Raw genomic sequence first — 26191 nt, forward strand, 5'->3', positions numbered from 1 at the left:
GAGAGAGAGAGAGAGAGAGAGAGTTGGGGGAGGGGAGGAGTCCAAGAAAGTGAAGGTGAATAAAAGATCAAAACAAAAAGGGGTTTAAAATGCAGGGGTTAAAAGTCCAGGTAAGAAAGCTATTCAAGTCACTAGCAGAGATTACAATACTTCTTTAGAGATGCTAATTAGTCCCCTACAGAGTTCGAGTGGAAAGTGTTTATTTCGCAACATTTAGTATATACTTACCTTAAAAAAAAAACTTTTAAAGAGATTTCTCATAACTTTGGGGGATTCGACAGTTCGCTTCTTACTATTCAGCCTATCTGGGGGGCCTATTGGGCTCCTGAGATTCAAGAGGGCTGGGCCTGGCTTGCAACAGCAGTTCCTGTCCCTAGTCCTGTATGAAGTGTTTGCCTTGTCCCTAAGCTGCGAGTCTGGGGAAACCCGGCAGGCTGCGTCCTAGGTCAGCAGAGCCGTCACCTGTTGAGCGGCAGAGGCGGGGACAGTCGCCGCCTCCAAGACACAGCCCCCAGTCCTGGCGACAGCAGGCGGGTGGCGGACGCTCCGGGACTCGGGCCGAGGAGGCCGGGCACTGGAATGCGGTCTTCCTCGGCGAGGGAGACTTTGCACCGGAGTGGAGACTAGTTGGGGTGGGGTTTCGCCGGTCCCCTCAGCCCCACCCCCGGGCCCCCTTCCAAGCGCTTTCTGCGAGCTTTCCGAACTGTGCTCTGAAGTTTCCAGAGGGAGAAGCCCGGGCGGCCGGCAGGGACAATGGAAGAAAGCGAAGGCCAGAAATGTGAGCCGAACCTGCCTCCCTCCGCAGACTGCAGACAGATGCCCCGTAAGTAACAGTCCTCAAAGATGGAGTTACACGCACGCTGCTTAGAACTGGAGACCCGGCGCCTGGCGCCAAGAAAAAGTCTATTTCTTGCTGTGTGTGCGTGCGTGTGTGTGTGTGTGCGTGTGTGTGTGCGTGTGCGTGTGTGTGTGTGTGTGCGTGTGCGTGTGTGTGTGTGTGTGTGTGTGTGTGTGTGTGTTGGCCGAGGGGGTGGGGTGTACTTTCAAACTGAGCCCAGAGCTGTGGTTTCTTGGCTCTACTTTATCTCTTGTGAGATCTTCCTAAAGTCGGTGAAAAGGTGGTGTATGGTGTCAAACTGGTCGAACAGTGAGCAAGCAGTTTGTGCGGGATCTCTAAGCAATGACAAATGAATCGCCCAGCAGCTATTTGATAATTTCCCGGTGCTTCGGGAGGCTCGAAAAGACAATTTTGCACCTACCTCCCTGGCGCAGCGGTTCCATTCATTGGTTAGGAGTTTCCATGGGGGCAGCTTCTTGTGGGCTACAAAGTTTTGCAGCGCTTTAGAGTTAAATTGGAGTTTAAGGATGTTTCTATTTTGCAGGTCCGAACGGCTGGGAGTACTTGAGCATCTAGATGATAGATAGAACTCTGGGGCTTTCTGTTTAAATGTAAAAGTTGGGAGTTCTTAAAACAGTTTTCCTGTATTTTCTCCAGGCAGTTTCTTTTCTACATTGTGTTTATAATAGACTTGGCTTTTCCGTTGGGAATTTCCAGACCCTTATATAGTTCCAAATAAATCTTGCTGGGAGGGTGGGTGGCTACAGACTGATGCCAGCGCCCCTCAGCCCCTCTCACTGCCGACTGTCCGGCCACCTACCACACAATCTCAAACTGCCCCACCCCACCCGTCCAGGTTCATGGAAGGGCCAGTTAGTAACACAAAGATGTGCAGGGCTGTGCACAACAGCGCGTGGGAGTGGGGATTATGCACAAGGGAAAAGGTGTGTGTGTGTGTGTGTGTGTTTTAATGAAAAAAGGAAGTAGCACATGACTCATCCACACTGAAAATGCAAAGCCAAGCCAGACAGAAGAAAATACAATTAGGAGAGAAAAATCCCCTAGCGAACTGAAAAGGAAGCCTGCCTGCTAAATGGTCAATGAACCCCTGAGCCTTGGAGCGGCAGTCCACTTATCTGAGCGCACTTTGAGGGTTGGTGGCCTCCAGCCTGGGAAAGGGCCCCAACTTGCTCTCTTTCTTACTGCAGGAATCCAGCCTCTGGGCCTGTCCTAAAAGAAACGACCCAGATTTTAGAGGTGACAGTTAGTTTGGGACCAGTTTAAGAACTAACCCTGAAACAACTGGAGCAAGCCATTGATGTTTCCCAGTTTGGGATGGCTATATGCCTTCCTTTGCTCCACTGCACGAATATTGAACTTGTGTTATATGGCAGTCAGTGTTCCAGCCGCTAGGGATCCAGCAATGAAAAGCGCACATTGAAAAGTACTCCCCTTCACTGGATTGATGTTCTAAGGGCCAAGTTGGGGTGGGGCGGGGTAGAGTCAAACAATGAAGACATAGCAAAACACAGAGTGTGTTAGATGTCTGGAATGCTGGATTTTAAAGAAAAATACAGTGCCTAAGTTAACTTTGAGTTTCAGATAAACAATGAGTAATTTTTAAAGCGTATGTATTTCTTATATGTTGCATGGGATAGACTTATACTAGAAAAATAGGTTTTATGCTCCCAAGCTTCAAATTTTTCCGGAGATCCTGTGTTTTATCTGGAGATTCTATTAGCTAAAAGTAAGGTTAGTGGGGAAAATAAGGCAGGAACAATGGGGTGGCCGTGAAACCATCAGGATTTATCAGAGAGGAGCAGAGACGAGAATAAACCAAAAACATAGCAGGAGAGGGAAGAGCAGGAACCTGGGAGGAAGATGGAAGAGGTACAGGTTGAAAGGTCAGCCCAGGCCAGATTATGAAGGCCTTGTGGAACTGTGGGAAGGTCTTTAGCTTTAACTTCACAGGAGGTGAGGCCGCCGCTAGCAAATTGGACTTGCCTTTTATTTAATTAAATTAATTTAAATTAATTAATTTGGAACACTGGGAGTGAACGTGGAGTCTTGAGCCTGTTAGGCAAGAACTCTACTGGGGATCTTAGTCGGCAGTTGGTGGGCTGGGGTGTTGGGTGGAGCTTAACACAAGTGGACTGGGGGAAGGGCAGAGAGGCCTTTTAAGGAGGCTTCAGAAGTAAAGCCGGCAAGGAAACCCGGAGCTGCTTCAGCCTAGATAAGCAGTTGTGATAAGAAGGTAGCAGATTCCTGACGTACACTGAATGCAAAGCCAAAGGAATTTGCTAAGATCAGATGTAGTGTTGAACAAAAAAGGAAGGTCAGAGACAGCTTGAAAATATTTGATCCAGGTGACTTGGAAGGACGAGTTGCATTTACCTTCGTAAGAAAGGATTTTGAGATGTGGTGGAGGGGAGGGGGAGGGGCCAGATTGGGTGGGGGAGTAGAATTTCTTTAGGGTGTGTGAGGACTGAGGAACATCTCAGGGGTCGATTCAGATATTGGTCAATGGGTTACCAGAAAGCCTGGGGACTGAGCTCTTTCTCTGGTTGGTGGCCTCTGTGAAGAAGGACGAACCTGAGAGCTGCACCCAGGCACCTGAGAACTTACAGAGCAATGACTTTGTTAGGGGAAGATGGGAAAATAACAAAAGGAGGGGGAGAGTCCCAGTTCTGCCTGACTCAGTAGGAATGCATGGCTGTCTGAGGATGAGCTGAGGGAGCAGCATCCCCCAGGCCAACATCACCTGCAGTGCCACATGTCCAAATCTGCAACTCTGCCTTATATCTGCATATGTCTGTTCACCCTCTTACAACGTGGGGTTCCTGAGCCAGGATCATGTTTCACGAGTGTGCATTTGTAACATCCCATGAATTGCTAGCCACATGGAGGGGCACTTAACTAACCATTCTTAATTAGACAGAAGGCTAATAAAGCTTCCTACCCTAGGGATTTTGGTTTATCTGTCAACTGTATAAGGAAATCTTGGATGATCATGTAACTCATTGTTCAAACCCAGACACCTTTGAGAATAAAAAAGAACTCTATAAATAATTTCACTGGGCAACAGTTGCAAGTCAGAGCTGTTTGGAAAAGGTGACATATGGTCATCTCAAGAATATTGGAAACAGTGATAATACCATGGCTTGAAGGCTTCCTAAACTTTCTCTGTCCCTTTCAACTGGGATGACTTATATGACTGTAGATATATACAGTTATAATAAGGGAGGCATATAAGTCATATATTTATGGGGCTAAATCATAAAGAAGCTTATCTTAAAACAATCCCCTTGGAACTGAAGAGATAGCTCAGTGGTTAAGAGCATGTACTGCTCTTCCAAAGGACTCAGGTTCAGTTCCCAGCATCCACCATCCAGGAAACTGTAAGTCCTATTCCAGGGAATCCAGTATCTTCCCCTGGACTCTGGGCAACTGCATTCATGTCTCATTGATACACATGCATACACAGAGTTAAAATTAAAAATAAAATCTTTTAATAAACAAATCTTAAACATCAAGTACCTGTTTTTTAAAAAAGCCCTGGCTGTCCTGGAACTTACTTTGTAGACCAGGCTGGCCTCAAACTCAGAAATCCACCTGCCTCTGCCTTCCAAGTGCTGGAATTAAAGGCGTGCGCCACCACTGCTCAGCAAGAAAGGGTCTTCTTACCATTTAGTCCTGGCTAAGTTGGACCTCGACATAGAGACCAAGCTAGCCTTGAATTCCCCGAGATCTGCTTGCCTCTGCCTCCTCAGTGTTGGAACTGGTATTAAATGCTTATGTTACCAAGGCTGGCAAAGTGTGTTGTGTTTGTGTGTGTGTGTATGTGTGTAATTTGATCATTTAGTAAAGATGAAAAAATTGCATACTGAGATGGATGTGCTTGTTTATTTTTATATAAGGATTTACTTCTTGGCTGAATGTTTGATACTGCAGGACACGGGGCTTCTTTAATACTTTTCAGTGTTGATAGTTTGATTTTATAATCGGGCTGAGAATATCACTCACATAAACACACAACACAAATGTCAAAAATATGTTTAAATCCATTGCAGAAATTCCATCCTAGTTCCAAGCCAATATTTACTGAATGATTTTTTTTATGTATTTCAAGTCAGCATCTCAAACACCACTCTTTTCAAATCAAACACTCTAAGATAATACATTTTGAAGATACACTAATTTGATACTTACACACTGACGGATGACAGTCGGAAGCTATTTAAAGTCTTTGTTTTCTGTAATTAAACCATTCCTTTTCTATAAGAGCATAAAGCTTTGCAGGCATAGAGAAAACACTGCACTTCAAAACATATAGTAATAGAACTGAGCCTGTGTGTTTAAGGCAGTATTTGCTGGCAAGTTGTGGCATGGTAGCAGATGCCATTGAAGCATGCATGGTGTGTGTTCAGAATCATGGCTCCTACGAAACAGCATCATGGGGGAGCCCTACCAGAAATGTCAGCCTCGTTACAGCCTGCTTTTTGTTTGCTTTGTATTTAAGTCAGGGTCTCATGTTGCCCAGGCTAGCCACACAGTTTTTCTGTAGCTACAGATGGCCTTGCACTCCTACCCCTACCTCCTCAGTGCTGGAATTACAGGCATGTACCACATGCCTGTTTTTACATGTGTTGTTGGTTTATTTTTTATTTTATGTGTATGTGTGTATGCCTGAGTCTAGCCATCACTTTCCCCACTGTGTGTGTGTGTGTGTGTGTGTGTTTGTGTGTGTGTGTCTGGTACCTGTAGAGATAAAAAAAAGGGAAGGCTGAATCCCACCAGAGCCAGAGTTAGAAGCATTTGCGAGCAGCCATGTGGGTGTTGAGAACCAAACCCAGAGCCTTTTTGAGAGAAGCAAATCCTCTTAACTTCCTAGCTATGTCTTCAGCTCCTGATTATTTATAGATTATATATATCATATACATATATATATATCATATATATATATATACATATCTATATATATATCATATATATAGATGATCACACATACATATATATGTATGTATGTGTGTATGTGTGTGTATACATATGTGTGTATGTATATATATACATATATTTGAATTGTTTGTTTGCTGCAGGTTTGGAAACCCTTTACTGTTGCTAATGTTTTTACAGTTTCCACATTTAGTTTTGCAGCTCCCATAGGTGCTCAGTGTAAGGAGCTATAAGCATTTGGCGGAGTAGGCTTTCAGTAATCATTGGGGAAATTTGTTTGAGACAGGGCCTCATGCAGCCCAGGCCAGTTTTGAAACTCATGTAGCTAAAGCTGGACTTGAACTCCTGATCTTCCTGCTTCCTAGCAAGGGCTGGGATATGAGTGTGCATCATTATGCCTGGCTGTTGGTGGAATTTGAATCTGTGTCTTACTTCCTTTGTAGGCCAGGGGCTTCTAGTATAATCGCTGAGATGTTGTCTCCAGCATGACTTTTAAAGGCTTCTTGAAAGCTCTGTGCCAGGTCGGTCTACTGCTCGCCTCCTCTGGCCCATAGGAGCGTCCCATTGAGTGCTAGCCTAGGGAGTGACAGAAGCTCAGCCTGTGCTCTAAGCAGCCTAGGCAGTTTCTACCCCCATAACTTCTATTGCGCTTCAAAGCACTGACCTGGTGCTCAAATTGTACACTAGTTGTTTGTTGACTGACTCTCTAATCATCCTGTGGTCTATCCTATGCAGTCTATCTTGATCAGCACCCTACCACCCTCCTATCCCTTTCAGTGTTTGGAGCAGGCAATTAATCAATATTTGTGCAAATGAATAATTGACTCAGTCAATTAACTTGAATCAACACAACACAGGACATTTCTCTAGATTACAGGGAAGGCTCTACCTATTGTTTAAAGAGTGTACAAGGAATTGTTTTTATCCTTGACTTCATTTTTTAAGAAACATATTTGTAGATATGAGTGTTTGTCCGAATATATGTCTGTGTGGCACATGCCTGACTGGTGCCCACAGAGGCCAGAAGTGGGCAAGGATCCCTTGAAACTGGAGTTATGAACAATTGTGAGCTGCCATGTTGGTGCTGGGAATATTGAACTCCTCCTCTGGAGGAGCAGCCAGTGTTCTTAACTAGTGAGTTATCTCTTCAGCTAACCACTAGGAAGAAGTGAGGAGAGCCAGGTGGTGGAGGCACTTTAATACTGGCCCTCAAGAGGCAGGGGCAAGTGGATTGCTGAGACCAGCCTGCTCTACAGAGTTCCAGGACAGACAAAGCTACACAGAGAAATCCTTTCTTAAACAAACAAACCAACAAAAGTGAGGAGACACTAGAGATGTGGGTTCGTAGGAACGTGCTTGACTCACAAACATAAAGACCCATGTGGGGATTTTGGATCCCCAGAACACATGCAAAAAGCTAAATAAGGTAATCCTTGCCTATAATCTCAGTGCTGTGATGGGGAGACAAGAGGGTCTCCAGGGTTTGCTAACCAGCCAATCTAACAGAACTGATAAGCTCTCATTCAAAGCAAGGTAAGGCATGCTAGAGGAAGACACACACCTAACTTCCACCTCTGACCTCCAGACAAGCATGCAAAGGCACGAATATAAAGGTGTGCATACACCACACACACAGCAGTATGTGGACCGCCTAGTTTATACTAGGATATATATTTATACATTATATATGTACTTATATATAAATATATATAACCAATAACATATATATTATTGGTTACTTGAGACAAGATTTTGTGCTCTATTACACAGTATTCCCTGCTGTTGTGGAATTCACTATCTAACCCAGGCTAGCTTTGAACTCCTATAGGAGAGAGCCACTGGACTCCCTAATCTTGACCATGGAATGAATTCTCAGGAAAGTATAACTCAGTGAGAGAGGGCATGCTTAATATGTGTGCATGCTTAACATGTGTGCATGCTTAACATGTATGTACAAGACTGTGTTTATCTTTCAGCCCAAGAAATGAAATTAAAAGCAAATAAGATAAAAATAAAACAAGATAGTTATCCCAAAAGGTAACGGCACTACTGCTGGTTCCCAGGAGGGTGTGAAGTGCCCAAATGATGCCAAGCCCCAGATCCCTCGATGTGTGGTCTGACTCAGCCGGAGTAAACAGAACATGGCAAAGACAGAGCCACTACAGTCCAGCAGTTGCTGGTCTGCATAGCTTGCTGTATGGACGGCTCCTTCAGGATGCTTAGCTTTCTATAACCCTCTGCCTTTTCGTATTTGCCCGCCCCAATCCCTCTCTACTTTTCTTGTTCAGGATGTGGACACATCGCAGCTGGAGTAGCCTGGGTCCCTGAAGCTCTTTGGTATGCTTGCCTCCTCCTCCCTGTTTGTGCTCTGGAGATGTTTAAAGGCTGATTTTCCATTGGAAGCTCCTGTTTGCTCTTTGCCCTGCTGGAAGTGGGCTCCCTGGAAGGGCTTGGGAGGGGCAGGAAGAGGAAACAGGGCTGCCTTTCAGCCTTGCCCAGGCCTTGTCTTTAGGCTACAACTTCTCTACTTTGTTAGACAAGGATTCCCAGAATAGCATACAGCTAGACACACCCATATTTACATCTTAGCACCAAAGTTCTTTCCAAACAAGAAACAGAACTGCCCTTCTGTTTGGTGGCTTGAGAGTCCACACATGCGCTTTTCTTCATTCATACGGTTAATGTGAAACTGGCCCACTCGGGTCTGACATTGTGAATTGTGACAAGTTAGACATTTGTCTGTTCCTTCTCTTGTTTATGCATGCTTTCCCCTGAGTTTTATGCTCAGCTAAAAGACCAAATTCTCCCCAGGTGACTGCAGTGGCCCAGATGTCATTTCTCTTTCAGGTGTGGGGCTGACAGCTGCCCAGAGCAGAGGAAACGGCCTAAGTGACTGTGAAGAGTTTGAAGTAGCTTTCAGTGGACGGGATTGGGTTGTTGAGGTGCTGGTGCTGGGCTGGGACAGAAGCCAATGGAACTGATGGAGCAGTGGATGAGGGCTCTATCTGCTGGGTGGCCCCTGTCAGTTTCCCTCATTAACTGCTGGTACAGTTTCTATTCCTTTACTGTATGTCACGTTCAGCCTTTATAGACAACTGGAGACATTATTTTAAAATCCACAAGAACGTGAATGAAGTAGAAAAACAGTGTAAAGTTGATACGACCTTCCCCATGAAAAGCATGAAAAAAGGGTTGAGTTTAAAGTCCAGTACATGGGATGGCTAATGCAGACTGTAGATGACAGCGACCTCCAAGACACTACTTTTAGCTGGTTGCCCAGTTTACTTCAAGGAAGAATGTGGAAGACTCCATAGTCTGCAGGTCTGCTTCAGCTATCTTGACCTGCTCTAACAATCCCTGGATGGAGCGCTTCCGTTGCTGAAGGTCTGTTAGCCCAGCAGAGTGTCTTCCTCTTGCCTGACTGGTTCCATGTGACTTTTTGTCCATATATATGACTGAATGTAAATGTGTATGTTTGTGTCCACATAAAGCAATAGCCTCTCCAAAGTGTCAGGCTTGCTCATTAATCTAGCTGTCCTGGATAATTTTTACATGGATTATTTTAATGTTGAAAGCAGTGTTGAAAAGCCACAGGGTTCTTCTATCATGCACATAGGAGTTTTGGCCAATGCAAAACATGTGTACAACACACACACACACACACACACACACACACACACACAAAATGAAGCTGTATGTCTTCTTGGTATATATGTTTATTAGCCTGAGCTATGATCTGTTCTTAGTTTTGTTTTTTGTGGTGCTACTGTGGCTCTGATCCAAAGCTTTGCACATCCTAGGCAAGATGACCTTTAAGCTATATCCCCAGCCATATGTTTTGCTCTATGTAATAGACTCTGTGACTGTATTAGGGAAGGGGTGACTTCCCTCCTGTATTAGGGAAGGGATACTTAAAAAAAAAGAAAACTGTGATGTGAATTTGAGTATTAGAGATTATTACTTAATAAGGATTATCATTACTAAATAAATAAAATTATACTAATCTTTTAATATCTTTTTAACCAAAACATCTGTCTTCTGCCCCTTTGAGCTTACTGCTAAAACTAGTAAAAGCTAAGAGTAAGTAATTGCTTTGTTTCCTTCCCTCCCTCATCAGTGTCTGGTGGAGATGTTGTAATGAGCAAAGTAGTGAGAAGTGGGTACACAAGAAGAATTGTTCTCGGGACACACATTGAGCTTTGGGAGATTAGGACAAAGAAATAAGCCAGAGATGAAAACATTCTCCGTTCTTGGCCAAAAGGAGTCTGCACTGGGAACTCTGTATGCAGGGGTTTCCAGGCAAAGGGTGGCTGGCAGTGTTATGGTTCCCTTGCTTTTAGAGAGATGGTTTACACCAGATTCTGGACACCTGTTGCTCTCTGTGTGTGTGTGTGTGTGGTGTGTGTGTGTGTGTGTGTGGTGTGTGGTGGAGTGCACATGTGCCTGTAGAGGTCAGGGGACAATTTGCAGGAGTTGATTTTCTTCTACTGTGTGAATGCTGGGCCTTGAACTCATGTCCTCAGGCTTGGAAGCAAGTGCCTTTACCCACTGAGCCTATTCTGCTTATTCTAGAGAGACATGAGAACTGGGCATGAGGGTACACCAGCTTTTAGTCCCAGTACTTGGGAGACTGAGGCAGGAGGAACTCTGTGAGTTCAAGGGCAGCCTGGTCAACATAGCGAGCTAACATAGTGAGAGCCCGTCTCAAAAATAAAACAAAGACAAAGAAATAAGCAAAAGGCTGTATAGAGTTGTGTCCTTGGTTCCTCGCAGCTTCTCAGTGGTCCTTACTTTCCTCCTTATCTTAAAACAAACAAAACAAAGAGAAAAAAGAAAGGAAAAGGAGAGGAGGGGTCCTTGTACATGCTGTGAACTGGAAGAGTTAGTTAACCTTGTCCCCCTAGTTGATTTTTTTCTAGCAGACTCTAACAACTAACTCTGAGAGACGAGCTTGAAAGCCATCTACCTAGGTCAAAACCATCTAAACATACCCATGGTCCTTCCCTTGCTGTGTGTGTTTTGGATGAAGTAATTTCAGGGAATATATGGCTGAGCCTTCACTTTATAGATCCCCAACATATTACTTCCCATGACATTCCCCTTGCCTGGCCTATGATAATGGAGAAATGGAACTTTCCAGAGGTTCATGCTGCTAGCAATCTTCTGAGGGTTATAGAGATATCTTTCTTCTTAGTGCTGAATGACACGGGTCAGAACCATCTTCAGGTGATAAATATTTAAAAATCTCATTAGTAGTTTGAAATTATTATGAAAATTATACAAATGGTCAGAATTCCTGGGTTTAACTCTGTGGTAGTTACAGTCACAGGGGCAGCCTACTTAACCTGCAAACAATGGGTTTTTCCGAACTTTCTTGTTTGTAACAAACTCAGTGACAGAGAAGGAAAAAACAGTTGCTATAACATCCAACGTAGATTTTTTTCAAATTTCTTCTGACTGTTGAATTTTTTTCTCATTTTTGCTTAAAAAGAAAAATAAAACAAGTCAAAAATTCTGTTAAGTTACATTAATTCGTTAGCAACTGCTGCAAACCCTCTCGGTGTTCTACAAAGGAGATGCATGTGAGATCATTAATTGTGAACTGCACTTTTGTTCTTCATCTTGCAGAACAAGGGAAAAGCAATCTTCATGTAACATCTCAGGAAGATGCAGCATGTCGCAGGTCCAAGGAACGTCTTTCTAATGGAAACACCAGGGCTCAGGTTTCCAAGCCTGCCCGAAATATCCCAAGGAGACACACTCTAGGTGGGCCCCGAAGTTCCAAAGAGATCCTGGGAATGCAAACTTCTGAGATGGATAGGAAGAGAGAGGCGTTCCTAGAGCATCTAAAGCAGAAGTACCCCCACCATGCCACAGCAATCATGGGCCACCAGGAGCGGCTGAGGGACCAGGTAGGAGCTACTGCTTCTGCTGGGCTTGCTCACTCAAAAAAGACTTTTAAAATTTCATGTATTTATTCATGTGAGTGTATATACAAGTGTCTGTGTGAGCGTATATAGCACATATGTATGTGTGCATGCAAACCTGTGCATGTGCACAGATGTCAGAAAGGAGGGGTGGTCAGCCAGCTGTCCTTGTCTATGGTTCCACTCTTATCTTGGGGACCAGTCTCTCCCTGAACCTGGAGCTTGTGGGGGTTTTTTGTTTTTGTTTTTCTTTTCTTTTCTTTTTTTTTTTTTTTTTTTTTTTTTTTTTTTTTTTTTTAGCTAGACTGGCAGGCAGCAAGCCCCAGTGATGTGCTAGTCTGTGCCCCTCTCAGATGTGAGGTTCCAGGCATACGCAAGGCTCTGAGCCATCTCTCCAGGCCATGCCCACTCAGTCTTTGTTGTTGCAGTGTTAAAGTTAGACCCAGGGCCTTATTTATGCAAGGAAAGCATCCCTAAGTAGCTCATTCATTGTTTGTTTGTTCTTTTTATGATTTGTTTATGTCAGGTGGTGGCAGCCCATGCCTTTTTTGTTTTTTGTTTTTTTAAAGATTTATTTATTATATGTAAGTACACTGTAGCTGTCTTCAGACACTCTAGAAGAAGGCATCAGATCTCATTAGAGGTGGTTGTGAGCCACCATGTGGTTGCTGGGATTTGAACTCAGGACCTTCAGAAGAGCAGTCAGTGCTCTTAACCCACTGAGCCATCTTGCCTTTTGAAGGGTCTCTGGCCAGCTTGAATGTGGTGAGCATGGCTCTGGCAGGCCATGCCCTTCTCCTTTGATCCCTCTGCCTTGTTGAGGACTTACTCTTGGGACTTGGCACTCATTAATTCTTCACATAACTGGCAAGGCACCATGCTTCTCCCCAACTTTCAGAGAGAGAAATGGAAGCCTGGACTTGCAAAGCCCCTTGGCTTATGGTCACACTAGTTGGTAAGCATCCTGGCCAAGTTGATATCTGAACCCAGGCGGTCTAAACAAGCTCTTTCACTCATTAAAGATACTTAGTGAAGGGTCTAGCCCACTGGAGCACTCATGGCAAACATGGGTCTGCCAGGCCTTACCCTTCTCCCCCATTCCCTCTGCATTGCTAGAAAACATTAGATCACATTCCTAAAGCTAGTCACTGAGGTCTGTTTTCTTATTTGACTACTTCCTCCTCCTGAGGCTAACTACCAAGTTCCAGCTAGAAAAGTACTGAAGTCTAGCAATCAAAAGCCCCTTTGGTTCACCTAATTAACATGCCCAATTAAATCAAACACATCATCTTAACCCAGAGTTTCCCCTTTTACCTTTATAAACTGCTATTTGTCTATGGGCCACATCCATCCTGCTATCCAGAGGCAGTCCTTTGTCACTGGGGATAAAAACCCCTTCCCTTCTCCTCTGTCTCTTGCTTTGTCTCTGACTCCCTGTCATGTGTCCCTCTGGGGCAAATAAACCTCCTTTGTGCTGAGGATCCTCATCTGGTACTTTACCTTTCCCTTTTAATCCCAGCAAATAGGAGACATAGGCAAGTGGATCTCTGAGTTCAAGGCCAGCCTGGTCTACAGAGCAAGAGAGTTTCAGGATATCCAGGACTACACAGGGTATCTTTAACACCCACCAAAAAAGATTTCTTTATTATAGTAGTAGTAGTAATTACTATTTTGCTTTTTGTCTGTTTGCGATGGGTCTTACTGTGTAGTCCTGGAGGGCTTTGAACTCTCTTTATAGACCAGGCTGGCCTCAGACTTAAAGAATTCTTCCTCCTCTGCCTTCCAAGAGTGGGGATTAAAGAGATGAGCCACCATGTCCAGTCTGTTGTTATTATTTTATTTATGTGTTTGTGAATGTACCATCTTTCCAGCCATCATGGCTCATTTTTTAATGAGGGGAATGACCTTGGGGTTTACAGTAAAAAGACACGTTAGTGTTCCTCTCACCCATTTGTTCCTGATCTCCAGCTTAGCTACAGAAAAGGTTTAATGTGAGAGCGGGCAGTACTGTCCTCCTAACCAGCAGAGGAAGCGAACAGGTGTCCTGACCCAAGAGAAGGGAGCTCTCCAAAAATGTACTTTCATTATAACCACAAATGCATCAAATGCATAGGCCACAAAGAATATTGTTTTCTGAGTAAGACATGATGCAACTCTAATTCATCCTGGAAGCACTCAAGTGCTTGGCAAGTGAATGAATGAATGAATGAATGAATGAATGAAAGCAAATATCCACATGTCCACGTAAAGGTGAAATAAAGCAGCTAAGATAGACTGTGACAAGCCTCTTTCTTCAAGCTGACGTCAGGTGCTTTGCTGCTCTTCTCCTCTTTTGCTTCTTTCTTACAAATCCAAGATATGGGCTGGAGAGCTGGATCAGTGGTTAAGAGCACTGACTGCTCTTCCAGAGGTCCTGAGTTCAAATCCCAGCAACCACATGGTGGCTCACAACCATCTGGTGTAAAGGCATCTGTGTAAAGGCATCTGGTGTGTCTCGAGACAACTATAGTGCACTCCTAAATAAATCTTAAAAAAAAAAAAAAAAACCTAGATACTTTCTATTGCATCCTTTGCTTTCAGCTGCCCTCAGCCAGCTGTTTTTCTCCGGTTATCTTGACAGCCATACAGATAGCACCCAACTGCGGCCCAGGGTGTTATTGTTCCTTGGCTGTGTGCAATTACTCTTTAGCAGACTGAGTGGGTTTAGGGTCACAGGAGATGTGAGACTTCCTTGGTGGCTCTCATTGGCCTGTTATCAGATTGACCTTTGAGGTTGGAGACTGTCTTGGAGAAGTGGAGAGCTTTCAGCCATTGTGCTAAGTGGGCAGGTAGGGGGAGAGCCTGCTGGTGTGCACACTGCAGGTTCCAAGACAGGCTCAATGTTTTCAGTCTGCAGCTTTGCTAGTTCATTGTCAATGCTCTGTTTAAAATCACTCAGCTTTTGATTATCCATAGAAATGGGGTTAGCACCAACTGGGACAGTTTCAGTCCATAGTCAGTCTTTAGTTTCATTTCTCCCGTAAGTGGAATGTTCTCTAAGAATTCTAGCAGAATGCCTAAGGTTGTAAAATGTGGTTTGTTTGTTTGTTTTTTCCACATTTGTTTTATTTTCCTTTCATGCTGCAAAAAAGACAAGACTGTGAACCTCAGAAGGGAGACGGGAAACCTCACTGGTGTAAGAGTGGTGATTAGGAAAGACTCCCTTTTCTTTGAAGCAGGTTTGGCAGCATCGACATGCATTTGAGCAATCGGATATGTGCTTTCTTTTCTTTATGTCACTGTTTTGGGAAATACTATTTCCAATAAAAAGCTACTCGTGTGGAAGTAACTTAAACTCAGTTACAATTACACAATAGGAAAAGTTGGTATTTGAACAAAAAGAAGTGTGACCTCAGAATCCTGGTTTATTCCACTATCCTGATCATGGCCTGTATGATTTGGGTTTTAGAGCTGTTTGTTTCTTAGACAGGCTCTTACTTTGCAGCCCCAGCTAGTCTGGAACCCTTCTTTGTCACCAGGCTGTCTTGAACTCACAAGAATCCACCCGTTTCCCAAGCCATCATGCCAGGCCCATCCTTGTCACACACAAGGGACCACCACCACAGTTGACTGGGATGGAGATAAGGATAGAAAAGATGAAAGTCTGTGTTGAGTGGGAAGGGAGATTTGTTAGTGGCCTCAGATACTGATCTCCTGTCCCAAATAACACCTGAGCTGGAGTTGTGAGGTAGCTTAGCAGTTGTTCTCTCCTGAGGCAGGCTGAGCAGATGGCACATTCCCTCTCTGCCTCTTGGAATTTTCTACTGATGGTCGAAAGGGGAGGTTGAAGGTGGGGTTAGGATAGGGGTTGGGGTGGGGATGGGGGTGGTTTTGAAGGACACATCTGTGTGCACCGGCTACTGCTGAGGTCCGTCCCAGCCAGCATAGTAAACAACAGAGAAACCTTGACGAGACAGGACACACCTATAGAGAGCACCTCATCTGTCTGCATTCCTGTCTCCCACCCCCATTTGTACTTTGCCTCCCTTTGTTCTTCTGCTTTGTGACTGTGGATTTTGTTTTCCTTTGGAGAAAGCCAGATGACACCATCTGATGCACATCTCCAGACCCCAAGACTCTAAATACCAGCTATTCCTTTGTGGGCTGTGTTCCTGGCTGCCTCCCCAGCATGGTTGACAGGAAGAGAACAGCAAGTCAAAAACGATGCATCTGGCATTGTACATGATAGCTTGGTAGGAGGAGAATCTAGGACTTTCACAATGCTTTGCTACCAAACACCATGAAAAGAAGGACATGCCCCTGCTGCATAATCTTTGTTTAAGTACTGGAATATTCCTACTAGAGGATTTTATACTTAAGTTTAAGTATAAACTTAAATACACATATAAAGCCTTGACATGGTGGCAAGCATCCACATTCCAGTACTCCAGTACTGGCCAGGCCAGGTCGGGGAATTCCTCAGATGTTTGCCTCAACAAGGTGGAGGTGAGAACCGACCCTTCCAAGTTTTCCTGGTATCCCCACATGTGTGCTTGCACATTCACATACCCTCACATGTATACACACATGCAAATAAGTCTGTAAATAAGTAGTTTGTGGAAAAAGTTATAAATATAAACTTAAACTTAAGTATAAAATTTAAAAATAGTATATTTTAAAGAATATAATATTGTGTGTGTATGTGTGTGTGTGTGTGCGTGTGTGTGTGCGTGAACAAGTGTGGAGATGAGAGAGTGCGGAGTTAGTCATTTCCTTCTATATAAAGGTTCCTGCTATAGAATTTATGTTGGGTGGCAAGTGCCTTTACATGACGAGTCATGTCCCTGACCATGTAGTTGAATTTTTAAAACCATGAATGCATTTTCTTGATTCTTTATTACTAAAAAGTTGAACGATTACCTTAATGTCCCCCAGAGATCTTGCATAATGTTTAAGCATGGTTTTGCTTATTACTGCCTCCTTCCGCCTTTAGGTTTTTTCCACAAACTACTTATTTACTGACTTATTTGTATGTGTGTATACATGCGAGGGCATGTGAATATGCAAGCACACATGTGGGAGTACCAGGGAAACTTGGAAGGGCGGGTTCTTTCCTCCGCCTTGTTGAGGCAAACATCTGAGGAATTCCCTGACCTGGCCTGGAGTACTGTGAATGTGGACGCTTGCCACCATGTCAAGGCTTTATATGTGGGGTTCAGGAGTCACTTGCACTTTGACCCCCTGAACCATCTATAGGACCCTTGGGCTTTTTAAATTGTGCAGGGCCATCCCATTGCCTGCATGATGAGAGGTTGGGGCGCGGTTGGGTTCCAGGCTTCACTATCTGTTAGTGTGGGATTGGGGCGGTTGGGTTCCAGGCTTCACTATCTGTTATTGTGGGGTTGGAGCGGTTGGGTTCCAGGCTTCACTATCTGTTAGTGTGGGATTGGGGCGGTTGGGTTCCAGGCTTCACTATCTGTTATTGTGGGATTGGGGCGGTTGGGTTCCAGGCTTCACTATCTCTTAGTGTGGGGTTGGGGCGGTTGGGTTCCAGGCTTCACTATCTGTTAGTGTGGGATTGGGGTTGATGTCTACTTACCTTTCTTAGTTGAAGCTCAATGAGAGCAGATCATAGAGCCCATGGAGGCTACTTCCTCTCTATGGCAAGCCTATTGTTCTATTCTTCTTTGTGGCCACCTGCATATTTCGAGGACTTTATCTGAAATCCTTGTTCCTTTCCAAAACAAGTATTTGAGTGCCTGAAGAGGATTACTTTCCCTTTGTCAGTAAACAATTTTGGTGTATTTCCAAACTTATATTTTTAAATTCTGCCTGCTCCTCCTGCTTTTACCTCCTAAAAGCTGAGGTTACACTTCTATGTCACGACACATAGCTGAAACTTAGACTTTTCCTGCATTAAAAGAATCAATTCAGTGGCCCAAGAGACAGCTCAGCAGGTAAAAACACTGGCTGCTCTTGCTGAGGAGCTGGGTTCAATTCCCAGCACCCTCATGGCAGCTCATAACCATTTTCTGGCCTCTGACTACCAGGCATGCACATCCATATGTGTAGGCAAATGCTTATACACATTTAACAAAATAGAATCAATTCAGATTTCATGAGTTGAATGTTCACATATGTATATATTTAGCACTATGGTCAAGACACTACAAGAAATAATAAATGTCTTGTGTTCAAGACAGTGGAGAAGTGGGCATCGTGTGCAAAGATTGATCCTGTATAGACCTAGCACTAGGGAAACTGGAGCAGGGGGGTCTTGACTTTGAAACCTGCCTGGGCTACAAAATAAAAGAATAAAAACAAGCAAAACTGAAAAACAAATGAGTATAAACTGCCCCATGGAAACAGCAATGCATGGCTTTAATTCAGCCTGAGCATCGTCTGTTCTGTGAATGACTTCAGCAATGCATGGCTCTAATTCAGCCTGAGCATTGTCTGTTCCGTGAACTGACTTCACTGCCCAGAAGGTCTGTACTGATTTCATCTTGCAAATCTAAAAACAAAACAAGAAAAGTTTTAACTGCCTTTGAATCAGAAAAGCAAGGGTCTTATGTTTGTTTGTTCAACTGATTTTAAGTTTTGTATCTGCATGCGGCATGCACATGAGTACAGGAGCCCTTGGAGCCAAGAGGCATCAGATCTCCAGGAGCTGGACTTACAGGCAGTTGTGAACTATCAACTGTGAGTGCTGGGAACTGAACTTCAGTCCTCTGCAAGAGCAGTGTGTGCTTCAAACCACTGAGCCCTCTTCTCTCTCTCTCTCTCTCTCTCTCTCTCTCTCTCTCAACCCAGAAGGGTAGCTTTTCAGAAGCAAGCTCTACTTAAAGATGGTAAATTACAGGCAGTTTGATGCTAGTTTTCTCAAAATTCACAGAAAGAAGTGACAAGTGTTAATGATAGGAGGAAACCCCTCCATGTTCACAGGGAAACAGCCAGTGAGTGAGGCGGGTCTGAGAAAATGCAGTATGACTGGGAAAGATGAGCAAAAGGAGGGTGGGTGCTGTGAAGAAGCAAGGTGTAACCTCACCTGGAAGCAGAGGACTTCCTCTTTGTTCCCTGTGGAATAGCAGGACAGCAAACGTCTCTAGATCACACTTCTGATGACTAAAGGACCTTTACTGTCAGTCTCAGGGCCATAAACTGCTGAATGAGGTGGCTCAGGTTGGAGCAAAAATGAGGAGCCTTTGTTTGCTTGTTTGTTTTTGTGTAGTGATCACTTCCAGTCACACAGGAGACTAGAGGTTATAGATTCTGCTGATATTTCTCTTCTGAATTCTAACTTTTGGTAACCAGGCTCTAAGACAAAAGATTCTGATAGAAGAAAGATACCTAAAGACTCATATATTAGTTTAGATCATGCTGTATAACAAATAGACCTTGTAGTTCATCTGGGGTGGAGGAAGAGAAGGAAGAAGAGGAGGAGGAAAAAGAGGAAGAGGAGGGAGAAGAAATAAAAAGACTAAAAACTCAGAATTTGCAATTTTGCTAAAAGAAAATTCCATTTGCTACTGACTGAACATGATACAGAACGGGAAGAGGAATGGTAACTAAGCATCACTTTTGACATTGGCTTTGGACCCATGCTGAACTGGTCGCCATCGTCCTCACCATTAGCTTTTCTTTTAATTGGTGTTGTAGGGAAGCAAGATGGATCATCTTGAAAACAGCCTGGTCTTAAGAGCTCTGCGAAATTCAACAGTTGAAGAGTTTGGGGAGTAAGGGGAAGCCAGAAACAAAGTGTAGGTGCAAAGGCAGGAAGTTGTCCTCAGCAGAGCCTAAAGAGAATTGCCACCAAAGGAGATGGAGAATCTTGAGATTAGGGCCTTTAAAAAGACCAACATGACTCAATATGGAGCATAGGTACACATGGATTTACAAACAGCAGGTTGCCTGCCTGTTTGTTACTGGTCAGGGCTGCTTCTTGCTCATCTGTCCACCTGTTTCCCAGTCATTCAGTAAAGTGGTTTATTATGGACAAACACACTGAGCACAGATTTGGCATTGTATACAAAAGATAAGTCCCAGAATCTGCTTGCCAAGACGAGTATCTTTAATGGCAAATGTGTGAACTTTGGGGTCTGGTATGAGTTTATAGATGTTGAGATACTCTTGACTTCATGATTGTAGTGAGTCAACCATTTCCTTGAGGCTTTTTCTTAATCATAGACCAAGGCAAATAGTGCTGTAGTGGAGAGAACAGGATGAGGACATTCATCCCCATTGCAGCAGATGCTGAATATATTCAGAACCCTGCTTGGTAAGGAAGAGGTAGCAATAGGTTGCTAACCATTCAGCCCAGCATCAGTCTATTGTCAGCTATTTTAGGAGAGGGAAGAAAGTTTCAAATTGGGGAAAAATTCTTGGGTATCAAAAGTAAATGACTGGTATGATCTTTGAATATGCTAATAAGCAGAGTGAATGAATCTTGGGTAGCATCTTAGTCAGTGTTCTATTGCTGTGAAGAGACACCTTGACCATAGCAACTCTTATAAAGAAAAGTATTTAATTGAGGCTGGCTTACAGTTTCTGAGGTTTAGTCCATTGTCGTGGCAGAGAGAATGGCAACAAGCCGGCAAAAGGTGCTGGAAGAAATAGCTGAGAGTTCTACATCAGAATCCACAGGCAGCAGGAAGAGAGAGTGACGCTGTGCCTGGCTTGGGGGCTGAAACCCACAAAGTCTGCCTCCAAGGACACACTTCCTCCAACAAGGCCACATCTCCCAATCCTTTCAAATAGTGCCACTCCCTGGTGACAAAGCATTCAAATCTATAAACCTGTTAGGGCCATTCTCATTCAAACCATCCATTCAGGATTGGAGCAGGGATACTTAGCAGCAGAGTGCTTGCCTAGTCTGAATGAGGTTTACTACCTAGCAATGTTCAAAAAGTGAGAAGGAAGAAGGAAGAGAAGACGGATATACTTACCTTTTGCAAAACCACCCTAATTGTTAAGCATGTAGGGTCTTGTGTTTTATGAGAATTATATTTGGAAATAAGGCCATGCCCCTCACAAGCTTGCAGAGGGAACAGTTAGGAGGGAAGAATTTCACACTGGGGATCAGAATTTGAATATAATCTCAGAAGAATGAAGGAGCCCTGTTTTCCTGATTAGCCTCTATATCCCAAAGCCTCACCCATGTCAGGGATCCTGATTGGATGGTACTTTCCAGAATGAGAGGACCAGAGAGATGATGTTGAGACAAAAATGTGTCCAACCTAAGAAAGGCAGAAGTGGACCCTGGGGAAGAATGTCAGTGGATACAAGGAGAAGGAAGCTGTGCTGTTGCTAGCTAACCTTTAATGCCAGCAGAAAAGTATGGATTCATAGACCTGGACCATGGTATGGGATTAGAGTAAAGGCAAAGTTCAAAAATTAGCATTCAGTACTATGTGAGAAGGATGATGAAATTGGCTTGATAACAGCCTCAATGTTTAGACAGACCAACAGTGATAAGGTTCACCGTGGCAGCTACTGTCTGGAATGTAACCAGAAGTGTATATTGACACACCAGATATTAGGGAGGAAAAGAAGAGCAGTGGTGGGCTGGAGGAGGACAAAGATTCAAAAAAGGACTGTCACCTGTTCAGCAGAAATAGTTCCAAGACCCGGGAATGGTGGCACATACCTTTAATCCTAGGCAGTTGGGAGGCAAAGGCAGGCATGAAGCCAGCCTTGTCTACGTAGTTCCAGGACAGCCAGGACTACATAGAGACTCTGTCTCAACCACCTGTCTTCAGGTCTCATTCTATTCTATTCAGCCTGTACCACACTCTTCAAAAGGTCACCAAGTGGTCTGCATTATCTATCCCTGATGCTTGGAAACATTTAGAGACTAGAGAACTGGAAAATGGCTGAGTTGGTGATATGCCTGCTATACAGCCATGAGGACCTGAGTAAACTGGATATACCCTGAACTCACAAGAGGGGGAGTGGTAGCAGAAGATATGCAAAATCAACCTCTGGCCTTCATATATGCCTTCACATGTACGCATACACACACATGTTCATATGCACACCCCAACATGTACACACAGTCATACTCACAGACATTATACAGAGTAGTCATTACATACATAAAATGAAAGATGAAGAAAAAGCAGTAATGATAAGAAGACAGAACTGACATCATGGTGCCAGCTCTTGGGTCTGTTGATGGGAATGGGTTGTGGGGGGCGGGGGGCGGGGGAAGCAGCAGGTCTGGAGCCTGTGTTAGAACAGTATTTAGAAGCACCTTTCAGCAGCCTCTCAGACCCACTCTCCCACAGCCTCACTTTGCATTCTCATCTCAGTTATCTTTCGCTCAGCAGCTCTGCTCTTCCCTTATCTGTGGTTTTCCAGGAGTGCCCACCAGCCTGTCTTTGCGTGAAGGTGAATCCGAGCCTTGCGTGTTCTGAGTCTATGCATTGGAACTTTGAACTGAGGAATTGATTTTTGAGAGTGTGGGGTAAATACCATCAGGCTTTGCCCTGCCAATTCTTGCACCAAAGACATTTTTTACACAAATGGAATGTGCGATGACTTGGTTTCATGAGTGTTTATTGCTCCTAATGGTGGTCAGGGATGCTGCTTAGCCAGCATCTCTGAGATGCTGAAGGCTGAGCAGGGGTAGTGACTACAGAAAATAGGGTGCTAGAGAAACCACGGCCCCTGTGTGCTGGGAGAGCGGTGAGGTTTTCCCATCTTTTATATCCACTTTCTTTTCTTCCTACTCTGTCTCTTTGTTCTCTCCTTTTTCTGTTTTCATATGCTTCGGTCAAACAAGAACATTCCCCTGTGCAAAAGCATCCTGCTAAAAAAAAGTGCAGCACGCACTTTGCCACTGCCCTGATCCTTTCTCCCATTACTCCATGAAGCCACTGTACAGCCCTTCTAGTCAATATATGATTTTCAAGTCATATCAGCTAGTTTAGAGCAGAAATTTTATGCTTTTTCTCGGGTGTATTATTTTATTATTATCATTATTATCACGATAAGTTTATGTTTTTCTTTTCAGCTAATCTCTCTCATTGTTTGAGCTTCTATTTTAAACAATATTCTTTCCTAGTTTTTAAAACTTGTCTTTTATAATTTCTTTAAATGAGTTTGATTTTTTTTTTTAAGATTTATTTGTTTATTTTCTGTATATGAGTACACTGTAGCTATCTTCAGACACACCAGAAGAGGGCATCAGATTCCATTACAGATGGTTGTGAGCCACTATGTGGTTGCTGGGAATTGAACTCAGAACCTCTGGAAGAGCAGTCAGTTCTCTTAACCGCTGAGCCATCTCTCCAGCCCCGAGTTTGTTTGTTTTTTTTAAAAAATTAATTTTATGTGTAGAAGTGTTTTGCCTGTATGTATGTATTTGGACCATGTGTTTGCCTGGTTCCCATGGATATCAGAAGAGGGTGTTGGATCCTCTGGAACTGGAATTAAAGTGGTTGCAAGCCTATATGTGGGTATACAGAACTGAACCCAGATTTTCTGCAAGAACAACAAATACTCTCAACCCCCAAGGATCTCCAAGTTTAATTTTTAATAGCACTTTCATTCATCTATTTGTTTGTTTATCTTTTAATTGCATGTGTATATGCACATGCACCATGGTATACAAGTCAGTTTCAATTTCCCCTTCTACCATGTGTGTTCTGTAGATCAAACTCTGGAGAGGTGGTCTGTTTTGGCATCAGTTACCTGTTTCTACTGAGTCATCTCACCATCCTAAAATCAATTTAAACTTAATATTTCTCCATCTATCCCTGGCTAGCATGAAACTTTCTTTGAAGACCAGGCTGGCTTCAAACTTGCAGCAATACTATGGGTCTACCTGCTGACTGCTATGATTATAGGCATGCCTCACCATGTCCAGAGTCAGGCTGGATTTTGATAGGGGAGTTTAAACATTAAGCATGACTATTATGACTCTTCATTTTAATTTGATCACAAATCTGTCTGTTCATCTCTGATTACATATGGCTTCTACTAAGTAAAGCTTGATCACAGGCTCTTGAGTTTAGGTTCTGGTAAGCTGTGTTTGAAATGGCAAGAGGTGGCTACAATGTAAAATGACTTAGCCACTTCCAGGCCAATGAGAACTGGACTCTGTACCAGGAAACTAGACTGCATACATGCAGACTGGAGTTATGAGATACATCAGTTAGGGTTCTACAGAGCAAGAGAAGAAATAGCAAAATGCTCTTTCTTTAGATTTAGGCTCTTTAATCCTGCCACTGATTGAGTTATAGAGGGTGATCAGCTTTACTCACACCCTAATGACTGATGTGAGTCACATCCAACGAATTCCTTCACAGCAAAATCTTGACTGGGGTTTTATGGGACACCTGGGCACCACAGCATAGCCAAGTGGCTACACAAAATTAACTACCCTCCTCCCCCCTTCCTGCTCCCCCACCCCCATTAAGAAGTCGTAAAATAAGAATGAGTGAATCCTAAAAGAAATCTATGGCATCCAATAACAGCCAGAGGATCAAGGCCTGTATTGGGGGACAGGTGTGTGTGTTTGTGTGTGTGTGTGTGTGTTTGTGTGTGTGTGTGTGTGTGTGTGTGTGTGTGTGTGTGTGTGTGTGTGTGTGAAATGAAGGATTTCCAGGGTTGGGTGCCACCATTTCACTCAAATATTCAAATGCTGTTTTTCTTTTGGTGACATCCAAAGTATGATTTCCACTTACAAAATATGTCCTTGTTTCTTTTAGTGGCTTTCGGTTTTTATTTGGAGCAGGTTGTAGAATTTTCTAGAGACTGGTATTTCCTCAGCCTTTATCTTCATCCTTGGGATCTGTTGGCCCTGGGGTTATGAGGGTTGAAATTTGCATAATGATGTGTTAACCCTGTTCTGTGAAGTCCTTGATAGCTTGCATACAGCCCAGAGCTAGATCAATGCCTTCCCTCTGCCCCACAACTGTTGCTGATGGCTACTTCCTTCTTAGATTCTTCCTAGCTGGACAGTTCTAGAACCCCAAGCATGTCTTCACTCAGGATGTCTAGAAGATCTGCAGAAAGTCTACCCTTGGCAATCCAATAAAAACTTTCAAGTTAGAAGAACTCCACTTGGCCTGGTTTAATTTATTCAGGACTTTCCTATACCACTGAGAGTGAATTTATTAAGCTATGAGTAGTGCTGCCTTTGGTTAAGCACAGATGTTCTCTTGGGTCTACCCAGATTTAGATTGAGACTCCAACACCTTATTTCTGTGGAAGACCCACCCAACCTAACTACTCTGAGTGCACCTATATGGAAGGTGGAAATGATGATCTTTCTTGCCTCACATTGTGCCTATGAAGCTCAAAGGAAGTAAGAATTGATTATTTTAACAAGGAAAGTGTTCACTGAAGATACTGTTTGCTGACCGAGTGATAGTTTCTAAGTCACTTCTTCTGCCAGAGACCTGCCTTCTTTCATCTTTCCTTATTTCGGAGTGAGTGCTTCCCTACTTCTGTTACGACATAGATTTGTTGAAACAGATTCAAGAGTGTTATTTGCTCTCGTGAGTCAATTATAGATGCAAGAGGTGTTACTAAATTTAGAAGAGAGCCAGATTATTACATTAATTATTTTTCTCCTCATTACCCCTGAATACCTACCTGGTGTAAGAACCCACTTAAGGGAGGAAAAATTTATTTTGGTTCATGGTTTGAAGCACTGTCCACAGTGCTGGGGAAGATATGCATGCTGCTGCAGCTATGCTGGCAGACCAAGGAAGGAAGAGGAGGAAGGAATATGGAGGGAGGCTGAAGTACCCTGCCCCAGTCCCCTTCAATTACCAACTTCCCCCAGCAACTCCCTGCTTCCTGAAGATGCCAAGGCCTCTCAAAACAGCACCACTCACTGGAGATTAACTATTCAAACAAACAAGCCTGTAGGAGACATTTTACATACAAACTATTATATTGTTTTAAATGCCTGAACTTGGTTACCAGTTTAGTGAGATCATGATACTAGTCTTAAAATGTTGGCAGCTCTATATTTCCCTCATTGGGGGACTGTAAGAGAAGTCCTTACTGGCTGGCCAACCTTGAATAAAATCTTGGCATCTATGCCAACCCTCATGTGTTGTCCTTATGGCTATGATTGCTGAGGCATGAAACTAGCCCACACTAAATCAGCCAAGATTCCCACATCCCATAATGATGTCATCCCCAGCATTTACCTCTGCTTGCCTGACTATGAATGGGTTAATCCTGGCTTTTGCCTCTCACTTATTTTTGTAATTATCTTCATGTGCCTTTCACATGCTGATTTTTTTTTTTTTTTTGAATCTCTTTTCCAATCTTGACTCAAGTAAGCAAAAGCTGAGATACTGTCATTTCCTAAATAAGCCGAAGGGAAGGTTTGGCCCATTCTAACCACTCTGCCGGCTGACTATGTTCACAGGCTCCTCCCTAGTGGAACGTTGAGGAATAACTGTAATTGAATAGTGTTTCCACTCCATCTGCAGATTCCACCAAATAAAACCCAGATTTGGTGCTATCTTGT

At 43.6% G+C, this 26191-nt stretch overlaps 1 protein-coding gene across 12 annotated transcripts in view; it reads left to right on the forward strand.

Annotated features, from left to right (window-relative positions):
- Kiaa1217 (KIAA1217 ortholog) overlaps positions 1–26191 on the forward strand; it is a 530454-nt gene that overhangs the window by 211617 nt on the left and 292646 nt on the right. For 5 of the 12 annotated variants that reach the window (XM_031369124.1, XM_031369139.1, XM_031369127.1 and 2 more), the window contains exons 1-2: positions 409–823; positions 11420–11703. In XM_031369124.1, the coding sequence (XP_031224984.1) occupies positions 754–823; positions 11420–11703 (354 nt within the window). In that variant the 5' untranslated portion in view covers positions 409–753. Of the gene's footprint in view, positions 1–408; positions 824–11419; positions 11704–26191 lie in introns of those variants that run through there. The other 7 variants (XM_031369125.1, XM_031369126.1, XM_031369128.1 and 4 more) reach the window with 6 other exon arrangements.

Source organism: Mastomys coucha, unplaced genomic scaffold, assembly GCF_008632895.1.
Source record: "Mastomys coucha isolate ucsf_1 unplaced genomic scaffold, UCSF_Mcou_1 pScaffold15, whole genome shotgun sequence".
NCBI lineage: Eukaryota > Metazoa > Chordata > Mammalia > Rodentia > Muridae > Mastomys > Mastomys coucha.